This window comes from Varanus komodoensis, unplaced genomic scaffold, assembly GCF_004798865.1.
Source record: "Varanus komodoensis strain SLA01 unplaced genomic scaffold, ASM479886v1 scaffold1, whole genome shotgun sequence".
Taxonomy (NCBI): Eukaryota; Metazoa; Chordata; class Lepidosauria; order Squamata; family Varanidae; genus Varanus; species Varanus komodoensis.
Window position 1 is genome coordinate 27040872 of NW_025335268.1, and position 18066 is coordinate 27058937.

An 18066-nucleotide genomic window follows, 5' to 3' on the forward strand; every position below is an offset into this window, starting at 1 on the left:
GAGGGAGGCGGGCCCAGTGGCGCAGCCCAGACCCTCTCCCCACTTTCAGTCCTCAAACATTCAGGCATGCAGGGGCAAGAGCCAGACTCCTGAGCCCACAAGCAGATTGTCACGCGCTGTTATAAAAACCTCCATGAGAGGCATCCTTCCAAATGCTTCACTTTGGAATTGCCACACCTTGAATCAGTCAAGCAGGATGCTCTGTTTTGCAAGGGAGTTCCAGATCTGGGCTAGCAAATGTGCAACAGACAATGCTTGCCAGGCAAGACCTCCAGGCTCCGCTGCTTTTCTCCGTAATTGATTTAGCGGTGATTAGTCATGCAGAGATGGAGGCATCCTCAAGGCTGGCTCAGGCAGCAATCCTTGCCGGAAAGCAACCTTTGCGAACGCAGCATTTCCCCTCCACTGTCCTCCTCATTATTCCTTGCTTAAGCCTTGCTTTCCTGGACACCAGCTGTCACCGAGGAAGCCTGCAACAGCAGCAGCATCTTCTTCTGCCTCTTTAGCTGGCTGGAGTTGCACCAGCATGGCCTGGAGAGTTTCCTTCACCATCTGGATCTCTCTCTGCAGAGACTGTATATGGTTTATTAAGGAATAAATTGAAAGGTAATTGGCAGCTCCTTTCCCCCCTCCAAGTTATTTAATAAGTTGTTGTAGTGTGCACAACAGATGGGCATTGCTAGCTAATTGCAGCATCAAGTTCATCCAAATTGCTTGGATTAAATATTAATACGTATTTCACACTTGCTTTCTTCCTTTCCCCACAACCCTCATTCCGGTCTTCTTGGGCCTGTAGGCAACAAACTGCTTAATGTTGCGATTTTGCTTCAGGGGTATGAAATGAGCAGCGCATTTCTTTCTTTCTTTTGGGTGTGCATATGTAAGTGAAAGTGGCTGCTGTAAATCCCAGGGAGTTATACAAAGAGAATATTGCAGCCACAATTCGGAGGGAATCATCTTAGATCTCTGCTTGAGATGAATATAAAAGAATATAAAGAGCTTGTTTTGTCAGTGTGCCAAATCTTCAGGTCATGGATGGTAATTCTCACTCATACAAGAACAGATATCTCTCTGTATTGACATATATAGTGCTCTCACATCTCTATATGAGGCCAGAAAATTCTCTCTCTCTCTCTCTCTCTCTCGGGTGTGTATGTGTGTCTCATATATTGTCAGGTCATCCCCAAGCCTTTTATTTATAATTTATAAATTAGTTTTAATAGAGCCCAACAAAAATACTGTGTCTTGAAAGCTGATCTGGGAATTACTTCTACAGAACCCAGCCCTGAACAGCATGGACACAATGCCTGCTCTTCATACCAACACATTTCATTATGGAACAGCAATAAAGTACAAACTGGGCCCCAAAATGACCCCAAGGAGTTTTGTATGGGAACAGTCAAATATTAGTTATTTTACATTTCAGACATATGATTGATATTAAATTATGGGACTGTACCTCAAGAAAAAATTAAAATAGCTCATTTGCAAACAAATCTGTCAAAGTTTCCTTCATAGAATGATGATAAAATAGAAGTAATCATTACTTTGTTTCCCTGTGTTTTTACTTTTCTTCAGGCTCCCAATCCATTGGCAAATGTTGCCTAGAACAGCATCAAGATGAAAAGGCATCCTTGGTGGATAAAAACAGAAGCTTTTCTTTAGACGGAAAGAAAGAAACTATAGGGAAATGTGGGAAAGTTAAGTATGTTCAATGCTAGATTATCACACATACCAATTTGAAAAGCCCTTGGGCAGTTTCTGATTCTATTATAGTTTCATCAAGATTTCTCTTTTTACTTTGTGGGAAACTAATATTTGTAAAACTTATCTAAATAAATGACATTTCACCCTAAGTTTTAGACAGCCTGCTCAGTCTAGAGGCAAGAGACAGAGAAGATACTGACAAATGTCTTAGTGCTTAGTTCTTAAAAGCCTAGCTGTACAAAGTAAGAATACATAAACCCTTCATGATACCCTGGGAGGAAGCAAAATGGGTATAACACCCTGTGAGGGAGCTGCTAATATACAAAGCTGCGATTTAATCAGCCAGTTTGGCTGATATCATGAGTTGCAAGGATAGACCTTTCAACAGTCTTTGAACACCAAGTAACTCCTGAGGTTTAATCACCCTTGAAATGCATTCTGACATTACATACTACATCTCTTAGGGGTGTATAATCTGCTAAGTGATTACGGGAAAAGGAGAAGGGGAGGCACTTATCTACAAAAGGAAAAATTACAGCAAGAAAGGAACAAACTAGAACCTCTGTGTAGCATTGCTTAAATGGGAGACAAATGTACACATTGTGGGCATTGTGTGCATGTAAGTGACTTACAGTGTAATCCTATACATGGCTACTCAGTAAGTCTCACTGAGTTCACCCCCAGCTTACTCCTCAAATAAGTGGGCACAGGATTGCACCCTCAGCATTGCTGGGAACCCAGTGGCAATGAGTAGCAGGCTTAAAACAGTGCTGGCCTAAAGTTTGGCTGGCCCATTGGCCACGCCATGAACAGTTCCCCTCCTGGGGTTGCCACTGACCATGCAGTTGCTTTCTTTCTCTAGGCCAACCCAGAGGAGGGGCAGAGCAAAAGCTCAGGGCAAGAGCACTTGCTTCGCATGCAGAAGGTACCAGGTTCCATTCCCAGCATCTCCAGGTAGCACTGAAAATGCTCCTGCCTGAAGCACAGAAAGCTGCTCAGTGTTGATGGAGGGTCTGATGCCACACAAGGCAGCTTCCTATGTCCTTAGGCCGCTGCTGCTTGCTCCTTTCAGTACCTGTTGTACATCGCCCAGAGAGCTTTGGCCTCAGGTGGTACAGAAATGAGATAAATAAATAATAAGCAGGCAGGTGACCAGGCAGTGAGTGCAAGGAGGATGGACGACACGGCCAACAATTGGTAGGGGAGGGAAGCAAGCAAGCAGGGGGCCTCCTGCTGGGTCGGGGGCTTGGGCAGGTGCCCAGTGATGCCACCTTGACACAGAATCAATGGATAATATGGAACCTCTCTGGAGGGGAGAGAAATGCACGCCTTGCTTATCTCTCCGCTGGCATTTCAAATGGACTACTGCAAGATTCAGCCTCATTAATAGGAGTTTGATATGAACACAGGGTAGAAAAGGAGTATTTTATGCATGCAGAATTAAATGGCTGCCCCATTTCTTGCAACAGCAAAAAAAAGCATTTTATCTTAGACAAACGATTACAGGCACTCAAATCGTCTGTCAAAACTATAACTGCTAATTAAGACCCAAAATGACTGTGAAATTGCAATATAAAATCCATTTAATTTTACTGGGAATGCTGGGACTTTCCTGTCAGTGAAGTAACACCTCTCATCAACAACTCAGACACCAGCAATGCATCAGGCTTTGGTTGCTCCAATTAACAATTCAGAGTATTTTCATGCGCTTGCCACTGATTAATAGTTCTTGGCTCTTTTGTGGGCATAATCCACAGTGCTAACTCTTTATTCAACAAATTAATCGGATGCAAAGATACACACAACTTTCACCACTGCTATGCACACCAACACCTGTCTACTTAGGCATGAGTACCATTATGGTCAATGAGAATAACACCCAGGTAAGCAGGTATAGGCCTGCAGCTATAACTTGCCAGCTTTCTAACCAAACCTCCATCCACCCAATGCAAAACCCACTGTTTCGTATTTGCTTTGAGAAGCTACAATATTAAATAGAAATCCCTAGTGGGCCCAGTGTAAATATGCAGTGCTAAGTATGAGTGCTGGCTTCATTGGTGTTGTGTGTTATTCATCTCCTACTAGCAGGCTGGTTGGTTCCAGTATTCTGTGCCATAAAATGTATAATGAAAAACAATGACATCTGGGATTTATTTCTTCTAATGGAAGTTGCATTATTAATCAAAACCACAATGTGTGTTTAAATATTGGCAGAAGTGCTTGGTTGACGACACCAGGAAGCTAGATCTCTCAGAAGGAACCTTTTAATCTCTCTCTTGAAAGATACAATGGCTGCTACTTCAGCACATTATACTGAGGTAGCCATAGCTATGCCTACAAGGTTTTGGAGGACTGAACCCTTGGCCACCCTCTCTCGGGCCAAGAGTATTTTTGATGGATGATTAAAGACACAATTCTATATGTATCAACCCAAAATGGCCTACAATGCTTTTTTTCTTTGTGCCCTTAGGTGTAAAAATATTTAGCAACTGATTGAGGTGCCACCAAAAATGATGTTCTGGTGGTCTTTAATGCTGCTCTCTTTTGAAGAGCAAGCAACTGACCTTGCTGACAACCAGTTCAGCCATGGCTTCTGCCAGCTCTTCTGCACATTTGGCTTCTGATGCAAGTCACTGCTGCATCAGCGTAGCACTGACAGGCAGCATTCTGCTGATCAGCTTCCAGGGGCAGGTTGTGCTCTGAAAATGGAAAGTCCTGCTCATGGAAGCTGATCTGCTGGATTCCAAGTATCTTCTTCCTAGGTTACATTCTGCAGAGAAAGAGATCAAGTGAAAAGAACATCTGAAGTGTTGGGAGTGAAAGATTGACGTCGTGGGCGCACATTCTCAAGGCCTGCTGGCTGGATTTTGGAGGAGGAGGAGGAGCTGGGGGGCTTAGAATGTGGGCCAATTCCATATATTCCGACTCCCCAGGCAGCCTCTGGGAATAACTAAGACATACAGTTAGTGGGAGGGAACTTGGAAGAGGGGAGTTGCTCAGGTACTGCTCTTGACCCCATGATGCAACATCAGCAAAGTGGCCCAATGAGAGGAACAGTATACAGAGAGGAGGCTCATTTTCAGAAGGCCACTCCCCTAGGGGTGGAGCCCAGGCACGCTCATAGGGAGAGTTCCTGGAGGGGAATACTAGGTCGGTTTCAACAAACTGCTCTGTGCATGCTCAGAGTCATTCTGGGTGTTTGAGCTTCCGGAAATGCTTTGCTCAGTAAAGAACGTCTTGCAAGAAAGGCCTGTGGCTTTGAATGGGCAGAGAGAGGAACCCCATCTCACGACATGAAGTATTAAGACACAACACAGCACAAATGATGGCCAGCCAATCTTTGAGCAGAATCTGGATAAGATGACCATGGTTCTGATCTGGCATGGCTCTTCTTGGGAGTTGGCTCAGCTGCCCTACATGAACTAGTACGATTTTTCCCTTTATTGTCTCCTGCCAGTGTCCATCCCATTAGAACAAACAGGAGACTATGCCTAGATGAACCTGTTTGCTCCCCGATTTGAACGTGTGGTGCCTGGGTTGCTCTTAGCCAAACTGTGAACATTCTATTCACATGGCCAAGGAATGGCCCCAGGACTGAGGATGCCCTCATGATGTTATCCTGGTGACCGAGCAGGAGGCTGCTAGGAAGGGATGGGGGGTATCTAAGCTCCCCTGAGCTTCTCAAAGAAGAGCAGGATGCACGACTGCAATAAATAAAACATGCAGCATGACATTTAAAGAAGCGCACAGTTTCAGCATCACCATTGTGTAATCTAGAATTTAACTCTGTTGGAACTGGCTGGAGTTTCCACCACTGTATTTTTGGGTCTACTAGACATTACAAGAAATGTGGAATCATTGCTTCCCCCTGCAACTAGACATTTAGAAGTCCCTATTAATGTAGGGTTGTTTTTCTGTTTCTGGCTTTTAAAATATTGTAATCCGTCCTAAGGCTTTCAAATAGGGTTTGTTACAGATTAAAATTGCCTTTTCCTGCTCAGTGTCTTACATATATATCCTTTCCTTCTCCTCCTCATCTTGTCTGGGCCATCTACTTCCACATTTCCTCGTGCATCCAGTTTAAGCAGGCTTTATCACCCTGCCAACAAAAGTGCATAGAGTCAAGGCTATGGTTTTCCCAGTTGCAATGTATGGCTGTGAAAGCTGGACCATAAGGAAGGCTGAGCGCAAAAGGATTGAGGCCTTTGAACTGTGGTGCTGGAGGAGACTCCTGCAAGTCCCTTGGACCGCAAGGCGATCAAACCGGTCAGTCCTAGAGGAGATCAACCCTGACTGCTCTTTAGAAGGCCAGATACTGAAGGTGAAACTCAAATACTTTGGCCACCTAATGAGAAGGAAGGACTCCCTGGAGAAGAGCCTAATGCTGGGAACAATAGATGGCAAAAGAAGAAGGGGACGGCAGAGGATGAGGTGGCTGGATGGAGTCACTGAAGCAGTTGGTGTGAGCTTAGGTGGACTCCGGGGGATGGCGGAGGACAGGAAGGCCTGGAGGAGTGTTGTCCATGGGGTCGCGATGGGTCGGACACGACTTCGTGACTAACAACAACAACAACAAATCCTTAGGGATACAATTTACATGAAAAATAATTGTGGAAGAAAAAGGCAGGCAACAATGATTTCCCCAATTTCAAGATTCTGCCTTTCAGTTTATGACCAAAACAGGTAAAGATTCAGGAAGCTTTACTGAGATGCCTGGAGGTTTCTCTTTTTTCATTCAAGGGCTGTCGTCTGGAAGAGAAACAAATGACCATCCTCCTAGGGCTATGTGCACCATATAACACTGTCAGCTGAAAAAATGAAGGACAATCTGCCACAATATTAGACATCAAACATTTTAAGGCAAAAACACGCTGCCAAGATATTCATTCTCTGATTTGGTTGTGGATGCTAATTCACAAACAGTGAAATCCTGTGCATGCCTAATTATGTGCACAGAGTTCAGTGGGGATTACTCCCACATGAATGCATATACGATTGCAGCTTTAAGTTTGGTTAGGTAGATCATGCTGGTTAGTGTACATATCCGGGTGTAGAAAATATATATCTCTTTTCACACATTCATCTGGACTTGTAGAGAAGGAAAGGGGATCACACAAACCACCCTGCTACATGTAGAGGAATCTTTCCACATGACCAGCAACCATGGAAAAGCAGCATTCCCACCTGCACCGCAAGAGCCAAATGCGTATAAAACTCTATGCGTGTTAGCTCAAGAAAAAGAGATCAGGAACGGAAACAGCAAGGGCACCCTGCTTGCCCTCCATCCACAAGTTCAGCTGAAAATGTGAAAAGTTATTATGAACCCCCAGACATCTACTGATGTGAAGATATTATAAGCATTACAGGACAGAGGAAAACCCTGATTTCAGGGTGGATTCTTTTTAAGTGCATGCATTAGACTAAACTGAATACAAAGCCTATTATCTAGAATATACCTTCCATTCCTATTTGGAAGTTTCTCCTGTATTACCACATGAAGCTCAGATACACTTTTCAGGTCATGAATGCAAAAAGTCTTAGTTAGCACCTATTTGGTATGGCCGAATTTGGGATCAAGTCAATGACAAGGTTCCTCTCTGTTTCAGCAAGCGGAAGATGCATAGTTCTTGGCTATTTTCTGAGGGCTCCTCTGGGCAGGACTGTTCAATGATACCCACTTGGTAACTAAGCACTGAATTGGATGCCGAGAAGAAAACAGCTGGGAAAAACGCATGGGTGCTGAAACCCACATTTGCCTCACCGTCAGTCCCAAGTAGTGGATGACAGGAAGATGCAAATATGGACTGTTCTGAGGCTCTGAGGGGCCAATGGAGGAGCACAGAAGAGGTCTGTGCTCTGCATACCTCTGTGGTGGAGGTCAGAGCATCCCGCAGGTGCCTGCTCAGTCGGGAAGCCTGGACGCAACAAACTGGAGGCAGGCAGGACCACTGATGACTGGACAGCAACTATCCAGTTTGAATGCTCTGTTTGCTCTTTGAGTACCACCCTGTTAAGCTCACATTTAAGCAGCGCTCTGGGTAGGCATGGCTGAAAGCGGGCAGGCTCAGAAGGAGTTGGGTATCTCAGGTCCAAATGAACTTGTTGCAGGGACTGAAACATTGCAGGGAAATTTGTTCCTTGTATAAGGTGCCTGTCTCTCAGTTTCAGTCATTCACTTCTTTAAAATAGATATGGCTTGAAGCAAATGTTACAAGAGCTTGGGACTCTGCTTTGTGCTCTATTTAGGGCCTTTGGTAGAGAACCAGTGTTGACTGGACTATGGACAGTCTGGACTGGGGCCCTAGAATGGGGAATGGCCTTGTTTTAACCTTTTTTCCTTCTCTGGGCCTGATCCAGGACACACACACACTCCCAGTGCACTGGCAATTTATATTACAAAAAAGTGATCCATTTACTCATTATTTTGCAACATAAATTTCAGGCACAGGAGCCCTGCACGGGGAGCAGGAAGAGTTTAAGCCCCTTACTTCCTACCAGGGTCCCAATCCAGATTAGGTTACTGAGTATACACTAGAGTAACAACAGGTAGTGGGGAGAAAGCTGCTAGCTACATGTTTCCACTAATGTCCACTTTGGCCCTCAGTCCATAACAGAATGTGTGATCCAAAATAGGTTGGGTGTAAGCAGTTTGGGGAACCTTCCACAAGGATTTCAAAAATGAGAGTGGTAAATCTGCTCTCATTCGCATTGCTTTATCAGTTTAGGCTTCTCAAGAACAAGGCTCTATTCTAACACACCTCTCTAAAGCAGGATTGATGCAATGCCAGTTTTATCTTGCCGATGACACCCAGCTCTTTAGCTGGAGCATCAAACACAGAATATAAAAAGGATATGAACCAGGCTTTCATCACTGCTGCAAATTGCTATGTGGAGTTGATCTTCCAGGTGCATCAGCTTCTCTCTTATTGTTTCACACTTCTCTTTGAGTTCTGTGGAGAGTATATGGAATTCCTACAGGTAGATAAAAATACAAAAGAAAGGGCATGCTTTTGCTTGTCATTGATGATCATGTCCAATGGAAGGATAACGAGCACAGCCAACGTGATGGCACCAGACCTGCCTCTATAAGGGTAGTGTTGCCACAGTCCTGTATAAAGTGGATGCTGAGAGACCTATTTTAAGGGCTAGGGTGATGCCGTACCAAAAGAAACACACATTTCACACTCCTGTGGGATATCCTCAGATATATGTCTTTCAGCTTGACTTGAATATCACCTCAACTGGGTAAAAGGGCCTAGGACAGCAGTTTCAAGGAGTTGAACTATGGGGTGTGGGGAGAACCCCCTACACCCTTAAAATAAGGTGTTTTGCACTGGCCAAGAGAGTCCACTGAATTCATGACTAGTTTGGTCTTAAATTAAACCTCCATGATAATTAAGGAGGCCTAGTTTGCACTGAAGTGGCAAACCGGTATCTGACCTATTGCATTTGGTCAACTTTCTCCAACAGATGCACTCAAGATGTGTTGGACTGAAATTCCCATCATTCCCAACCAACACAGGCATGATTAGAGTTGCAGGATATCACATCTGAAGGGACCAGCTTGGGGAAGGCAACCATTTGGTAATTTATATCCCAATGTTTTATCTCAAACTTTGGCTCATAGAACAAAAAGTGTTACTACAAATCCAATTCCATGCTTGTCAAACAGAATTAATTTGATAGCCCTGATATTAGGAATGGTTGAGAGTTAATTAATTAATTATATTTTTACATCACCCATCAGCTCAAAGGCTCCCTGGGCAGTTTTAGCTGCACTTCCACATGTGTTGGAGCTGTAAGCTAATTTGTGATTAGTGAAAGTAGTCAAATAATCAGTCTCAGAGAAGGCACAGGTTGTGGGTTGTCATTTGTTTACTCGGTGTTTGATTGTACTCTAGACTCTTAAATAATATACAGGTGTGGCTTGGATACAGTGGGATGCTTCCACTGCCAAAAGCTAGTGTTATGGGCTTGAAAAACCGACTCTCACTTGATACTGATGACTGGATGGTACAACAGAACTGCACCTTGAGACAAAAAGCCCTAAGCTTCCAGTATCTGGGGAGTTACAGCATTCTTTTCTGACTGAAATGTGTTTGGGATTTCCCCCTTAAGGACAAATGGGATGCCATGCTGAATACTTCTGCTGAATAACAACAGTTGTGATCTGAGAATCTAACCCTTTACTCAGCTGACACAAAAGCATACTCTCTGTCCCCACCTTTTGCTATCCCTTTCTTTCTTGTTCTGGACTTGCCACTTACCTCACTTGAAAAAAAGGCTGGGTTTCCAATAATTCCACAGAGACTCAAGACTATAACAACAAGACCATCGTTTAATTATGAGATGTCCTTTTTTGTTCTCTGTCACTTTGTTTCCCTCTATCTGTTGTTCATTCTTTTATTTCCCACCCCATTCATTTCTGTTATTGTGTATTGTTATTAATAATGAAAAGATCTCAACTACAAATAATGAACTGTTACAAAACTTTGCATGTCAGGGAACAAAGCTGGGAAGGAAGGACAACTTAATATTCTAGGGGAAGCATCAATGGACAGCACCGTAGGCGTAAATCTTCCAGCATTCACATTCTCAAGAACAGGCGCTGTAGAATTTGACAATAATCACATTTGACTTGAATGTCTGACTGCAAAACTCTACTGAAAGTAATAAGTTTACATCAAGGATCAATATGGCATAAGCTTTTAAAACTATGGGCAAGACTGAAGAGGTGGGGGGAGCTCCATATATTGCCCATAAATGTCCTTGCGACCATACAGGGTGAAAGAAAAGAACAAAGAACAACTCATCCATCAAGCTGTTAAATTGTTATTCAATACCCTGCAAGATCCTGCATATTTTAGGGAGGAAAAAAACCACCTGAACAATTTGCAAGATTGGAAAGCTATTAGAAAACACCTTTGTGACTGGCATACAAGAAGAGATGGCCCCATTATAAATGAAGTTTGCTATCTTGCAGTCTTGCAAGGCGATCACTCATGAAATCATTTATTCCCTTTGCTCCCAAAAAACCCTATTAGCAACTGGATTACTGATTACCAGCCTCAGTGCTCATCTCAGAATAGCAATTTCATTCAAGTAGCTCAATATTCATTTAAAAAGTTTGATTTGGATAAAGCTATCTCTTTATGTGTGTGCTGCATTTGACGTCACATGACAAAATAACAAAAGTGCTTAGAAAATGGTTTTATCTAGGCCTGTCTTTTTAACTTCTAGCAGATTTTGGCAGTTTCCAACTGCAGCACCCAAGTTCAGACATGTAGGTCTGCTTTAAGGAATGCTATGAAAGCAAGGAGCTCCAATTCTAGCCCACATTCTGTAAACTTCAGCAGAGTAGAACAGTCATAATTCAAAACACACAACGGGATGGACTTGGTTTCTGAAGCAAACCAACACAAACACCAAGCTTTAACACCACAGGTTGATTTATTGAGTAGTTTGGCTGAATCTGGCTCAGTTGCACTGCTGTCATTAAAAGCTATTTAGATATTTGCTTGTAGGACAGTCTCCCGCTGCAACCAGCAATCAGATTTGCAAACATTAGCTGGTATAAATGAGTTCCAAATTATTGTAAAAATTTAGGGATATGAAGTCCTTTGGTATTCTGGGCAATAAAGCTAATAGAGGAAACAAGCAAATAAAACTGCAACCAACACTAAGAACAGTGTTAAATCCAGGGACAAATAAGAAAAATCCCAGTATTAGATCTATGAGTTGCAAAGAATTATTCTGGTATTCTTGTGCAGCTGCTCATACTCCTTTCTCTGTGGCACGTCTCTCCATGGCTACTTCTGTTCCTAGCATTTTCAGGTTCACAACCTTAGGATGGTTTTGAGCATTACATTTCGCTACTTGAATTATAAAAACATTCTGAGACGCAGTTCTCTGTAACATAGCAGCAGTAGAGGACCAATCCAAGAAATGAAATGGGAACATCCTGGAAATTTTCCTGGCCATCAATGACTTGTGCCTATACCATTGTCCAGAGGTGAAAGAAATAAAACTAGATAAAAGATCACAGTGTAGTGTTTATCAAGCTGATATCATGTGTTTTGACACGCGAATTGTGAGAAGTGTCTACTGCCTCTGATTTCCTACATTTGACATTCTTTCAACCAAGGTCCCAGTGTAGCATTTGGCTGGAATTATAAAAGACAGTACAACAAACCCAACATGCTGCATAGAAAAGGTGTCCTATATGGTAGGGAGTTGTCTGGCCTGAGGACTAAATTCTATTGTGGAAAAATGCTTTGGGGATCCATTCCAGGGTAGGACTGAAGGTAAAAGACTGAGGCTAAAACTATCGACATATGGTGGACCACCCTTCCCCAACCATGTGCCTTCCAGACACATTTGGACTGCAACACCCAGAATTCCCAGTCAATGGCCCTGCTGGATAGGAATTCTGGAAGTTGCAGTTCGGTGGCCTCTGAAAGACACCAGGTTGGGGAACGCTATGGTAGACTAAAGCCCTTATTGCTGATAAGCCATAGGAGAAGTGTTTCACCCTTTTAAAATGGGGGAAATCTGAAGCTGGGAAATCACAAAACAACCAGTGACTGGAGAAAAAGAGTGTGCTAAGTGGAAGGGAGGTGACCATTTGGAGAATGCTGGACAGTCACATGGTCCCTGCTATATGGTAAGAATAATACAGTCTTCTCTTTGATGAGGAAATGCGTGTTTCCACATCTATGGGCTTTGAAACAAAGGGAAAATGTTCCTTTTCCCAGGCAGCTAGTACAAAGGAAAGCAACATGAAGTCATGTCTTAAACTTGCCTACTCCTTACCTCACTTCAGGCTCCTGCTCCCTGGAAATTACTCAGATGTTGTTTAGGGAATCCATAGAATTCCTTTTAAACTGAATTTCCACCCCTGGGCTTCTGATACTAGTTATCAGAACCTTCAGGCCTGCAAGGTCCCAGGATGTCACCCTGTGGAACTTGGCTTTGCTGTATATATGCCTGGTTCCCGTGGCAGTTCTGGGCTATGGAAACTCCTGCCTAGCCTTGGATGATGGAAACTATGTTCAATCACTGCTAACCCAGGGCATTTTGGGGATGTCCAGTGGCAGGCCAATGTCTGTGTTTGTATGAGGGCAAGTTTGTAGACCTATCTTACAGTGGGGCTTTGAATATCACTAAGTCTTTCCCCGATCCCAAACTGTTGTTGGATTCATGTATACATTTACATGGACTGAATCAAAGGGAATGATCCAATAGTTCCTAGAAACTGGCTGGGTTCACATGCCATAGAAAGCAACCCTGCATGGTTTCCTCACTTCGCAGTTGTTTGTGTGAAGGCGCCTGACAGATAGAAACATAGAAACAGAGCGAGTCAGAAGGGGCCTCCCGGGCCATCTAGTCTGACCTCCAGCACCAGCCAGCTCTGCTCACGATATGCCCACCATGTGGACGTCCAGCCTACACTTGAACACCCGCACCAATGGGGGCTCCACCACCTCCTGTGGAAGCCCATTCCACACCCTCGGGGTCCTGACTGTCAGGAAGTGCTTCCTGGCATCCAAATGGAATCTTGGCTCCCTGAGCTTTGCTCCGTTGGAGTGCGTCCTGCCTTCCTCTGCAGGGGAGAACTGGTCTCTACCCATCTCCATGTGACATCCCCTCACATACCTGTATGTCGCCAACATATCCCCTCTGAGTCTCCTCTTCTCCAGGCTGAAGAGACCCAGTTCCCTCAGTCTCGTCTCATACCCCATCCCCTGCAAACCGGCCACAAACCTTGTGGCCCTTCGCTGCACTGACTCTAACCTGGCTATATCCTTTCTGTAATGAGGGGTCCAAAACTGAGCACAATACTCCAGTTGCGGGTGCACCAGAGTCATGTAGAGTAGTAGTAATACCTCTCTTGATCTAGAAGCCACACTTCTGGCTATGCAACCAAGGGTGGCATTCGCCCTCTTGACCACCGCATCACACTGCTGACTCATGTTTAGCCTGCAGTCAACCAGTACCCCGAGGTCCCTTTCACAAGTGCTGCTCTCCAGCCACTTGTCACATAACCTGTACTTATGACACCTATTCCTATGCCCCAAGCGCAAGACCTTGCACTTATCCACACTGAACACCATCCTGTTGTCTCCTGCCCACTTCCATAGTCTGTCCAGATCCTTTTGGATCTGGAGTACCAGTTCCTCAGTTGTGGCCAATGCTCCAGTTTTAGTGTCGTCTGCGACTTTGATCAGCAGACTGTTCACCCCTTCTTCCATGTCATTGATGAAAAGATTAAACAGGATCAGCCCCAGGACAGAGCCCTGGGGGACCCCGCTTGTCACTGGCTACCATCCCGATGATTCCCCACTAATGGTTACCTTCTGCTTTGGTCAGTCAACCATGCCCTAATCCACCAGACAGTGCTTTGGTGTATCCCAAAACTCCTCAGTTTCTCCACCAGGATATCATGGGGCACTTTTCAAAGGCCTTGCTGAAATACCACATCCACACTGCATCCCCTCCATCTAGCCATCTCAAAACCTTGTCATAGAATTCCACAAGGTTTGTCTGGCAGGAACTGTTTTTGTGGAAGCCGTGTTGTGTGGCTGTCAGCCTCCCTTCCCTATCTAGCATCACTAGATCTCTATTATGAGCCTTTCCATTGTTTTTCCTACAATGGATGTAAGGCTAACAGGTCTATAATTCCCCATGTCCCTTCTACTACCCTTTCTGAAAATTGGGACCACTGATGCCACCCTCCAGTCCTCTGGAACTTCACCCGTTCTCCACAAGGTCTCAAAAATGGAGGCCAGGGGGCGTGAGAGAACCCCTGCCAACTCTCTAAGTACTCTCGGGTGTAACCCATCAGGGCCTGACACCTTTGTAATGTCCAATGCCCTGAGGAGTCCCTCAACTTCAAGGCGGGTGACTCTAATCTGTGCCCCTAAGTCCCCAGCCTCATCTAATCTCCTATGCGGATATCCCCTGCCCTGCTTTGGGGAGAACACAGAGGCAAAATAGTAATTTAGCATCTGTGCCTGTTCCCTCATATCAGTCACTGGATCTCCTTCCTCCTTATTTAGTGGTCCCACCACTTGTCTTCCCTTCCTCTTCCTATTTACATGCTGAAAGAAGCCCTTTTTGTTGCTCTTGATATTCTTGGCAAGTCTCAGCTCGTAATCAGTCTTAGCCTTGCAAAGAATCCTTATGCAACGGGCCTCCTCCTCCCAGTATACCCTTTTGTCTATTTGCCCCAGTACCTATTTCCTATGGAGGTTTCTCTTTCGTCTAATCCCTCTAACCACGTCCTTTCACATCCATGATGAGATGATCAGGCTCATCGTGGTAACTACTCCCCTCTGCGCCTCCTTCCCTCTCAGTCTTCCAGGAGACACTGCTGGGAGGAAGGAGGCTTCTTGCTTTAAGAGCCGTGATCACCAGCTGCATTTGGAGTGCCACAGCTTCCCAGCGGCCTCTGTTGATCAAAAGGGCTCTTGCCCTGAAGCACAGCAGGGAGGACAAGAAGCTGATGAAGCAACCCTCCCTCTGCTTCAGTGGGGACGCTGGAGCAGGAGTGCGGTAATCCATCCATGCTCAGGCATAAGGGGGTGGAAACAAACCAGTTGTGCAGCACTGCAGAAAGGAACTCTCCCCCCCACCCCAGTGCACACATGGGAGAAGCCCCTCACATATGCAAGGGGCAGGGATAAAAATCAGCTGGGGGGGTGCCCCATTGAGGGCTGCACACCACTGCAGATTCCCCCTGCATGGCCCCTTGCAGTGCTGCCCAGATCCTTGCACATGTGAGCGAGCTGCAGTGCCCAGCTGGGGACCACGCATCGCAGCCGATTCTGTTCGTGCCATCCCTTTATCATGTATTAGTGAGAGAGGAAAGAATCAGATTTTAGATTTCTATGGGTGGTCTCATAAAATGCACAGAAAGCTTATCGTATTTTAAAAGCAATATTTACATACATGCAGACAACTTATACCAAGGTTCCTAAATTAATCCAGCATCTGAGTTCACATCTGAGGTTTGATATTAGGAAGTAAGTTGTAGTCTGATCCATAAGTGCTATAAAGGTTAGCACGCTCCTTGGAGGATTTGAGTATGCTTTTATTTGGGCCATAATTATTAGGTATTATGATGCATAATGAATTGTCAGAAAGCTTTTAAAGCACTGATTTTTGGCCTGACCTGCTTTTGTTGAAGAATAGTTCTGCTTGGTTTCAGACAATGAGAGACTGGTTCTGGTCATACTTAGTCTCTGGCATGGGATCAGGAACGGGCCTCAGGCTCATATACTCCCTTCCCTTCACTGCAGAGGAAGGCACCGAGACCTTAAATGCAGAGCCCCTCTCTACTGGGAGAGTGCAGGCGTGAGCCAAAGACCTACTGTGGGATCCACTTTGAAAAACCTGAAAGAACAGGAGTGGCTACACAGGCCCCCGGGCCTAACATTACCTGTTCTCCAGCTGTAAGTATGAGCTTCTCATTCAGTCCGTGATACCCTCCAGGTTTAAATAATAACTTAATAAAATGGGAAATCAAGAGAAGTTGTAATCACATCTGCTTCAGAGATTTCCTTCCATGGGGTGTTAGAGAGGGTGTCTTCCACTATTTGGTTCCACCAGAGCACTTACAAATCTACAGCTTCTAACTGCTTCTAAATGGCTTCTTCCCAATGAGCCATCTGTAAATAAATGGTTTCATAAAAAGAGACACCGGCACTTGGGTTTTGACAAACTTAACTGACTATATGCAGTTAAGTGGCGGAAGGAAACAAGAAAATGTTTCCTTCCATGGACTCCATTTCTTTCAGATATGGGTCACTGTTTTAATGCAGTAACTGACGCATATGAGGTACCTTGCTGCTGGCATAATTGGCGTAAATGCTAGATTGACTAACATTTTGTAATGTATGGAATTGCAGTGATTATAATAAACAATCGGCAGCCCTTGATAGCAAGGTTAAACTGAACTTTGATATTTTAAATGATCTGGCTAAAATATATACTTTTGTAAATCTGAGAGCTTTTAACACCTATGCTGAATCACAGTATTCATTTTTATAAATCCAATAATTATGTTCTGTTTAACTGCTTTAATCCTACTAAGGTTGAGCAGTTCTTTCTATGCCTCTCGGTCATTCTGACTCAAGCCATTTGACATCTTGCCAAGCTATCAAATTATATAACATGGTATATAATGCAAAGAAACATAGGAAAGACTAGCAACCCACATTCAATGAGAGATATTTGGATAACCCAGCATCAAAGAAATCCTGACTGTCTGGATAAAGACACGGAGAAGTCGTCAAGCTTATGCTCTAGACTGAAATCTGTTTGGTCTAGTTTGTCTCTTGATGTTTAAACAGCACTAACCAGAACAATCTTTAGATGATGACCATTATCTTTTCCATGATCCAGAGATCTGACCTATGTACTAGGATTTAAATGTGCCATCATTACAGTAAGAACCAGCTGGGCGGCAGTGCACAGTTGGAAGCTGCATGCCACAAGGAATTCCCACTTCATGGGGACTGGCTTGGGGATGCCTCTTTGGCAAGCTGCAGCAAGAAAGGGGGGAGGGCCAGAGCTGCCTCCCCCTCAGCACAGCCAGTTGGCTGATTCTTGACCCTGCTGGGGGGGGGGGGGCAGCAAGAGGGTCCTTCCTCTGGCAAGTGACAGGGACAGCACAGGGGGAATCCACTGGGGTATGCAGCCCCCAACTGGGCTCTGCTGTCCAGCTGCTTCTTGCTGCACCTGGTCACATGAGAGAAGGGCCGCACTGGGAGAATTTGCTGAGGTGCGCGGCCCCCAACCAGCTGCTGCCACCTGGCTGACTCCTGCCATTCGTGCTTGCAAGGGAGTGATGGTGGGGATATCAGCCGAGCAGCGCTCTTTTTCCCATGGCACTGACCGGCTGAGCCCCGGCTTCTGCTCCAAAGATCTTTAGGGCAGGGGGCAGAAGGGATGCCTCTGACAGATGCACAGAACACCAGCTGTCAGTGGTGCTCCCTGGCTAGTCCCTCGACAAGCTGCTCTTGCCAAGCAGCTCTGCATTTCCATTCGGTACCACAGTGAGATGCATTTTCTGGTTCAGACCACACAACAATCCACTGTGGCACCAAGAGCAATGGAACAGACTAGTGGTTCTACTCATGGTTTCTAAAAACCAAATTTACCACACTGAAATATCAAGATGGGGTGTGGATGACATGACAAACCTACTCGCATAAAAAGCACCATTGCTTGCTGTGAAGTGCAAAACTGTCCACTGTTTGAGAGGTGGGGGTGGGGGGATTCCCATCCCTAAGATCAGCAGCAGAGCTCCAAACTTGGCAATGGGAATTGGAGCACCACCCCATCTGCCACTCCTTG

General features: G+C 44.9%; 1 protein-coding gene across 1 annotated transcript in view; it reads right to left on the bottom strand.

Moving 5' to 3' along the window:
- Window positions 1-8523: 8523 nt before the first annotated feature.
- The window catches only part of DISC1 (DISC1 scaffold protein), a 158292-nt gene continuing 148749 nt past the window's right edge, over window positions 8524-18066 (bottom strand). The window contains exon 12 of the mRNA XM_044451511.1: window positions 8524-8679. Coding sequence (XP_044307446.1) covers window positions 8536-8679 — 144 coding nt within the window. The 3' untranslated portion in view covers window positions 8524-8535. The remainder of the gene's footprint in view (window positions 8680-18066) is intronic.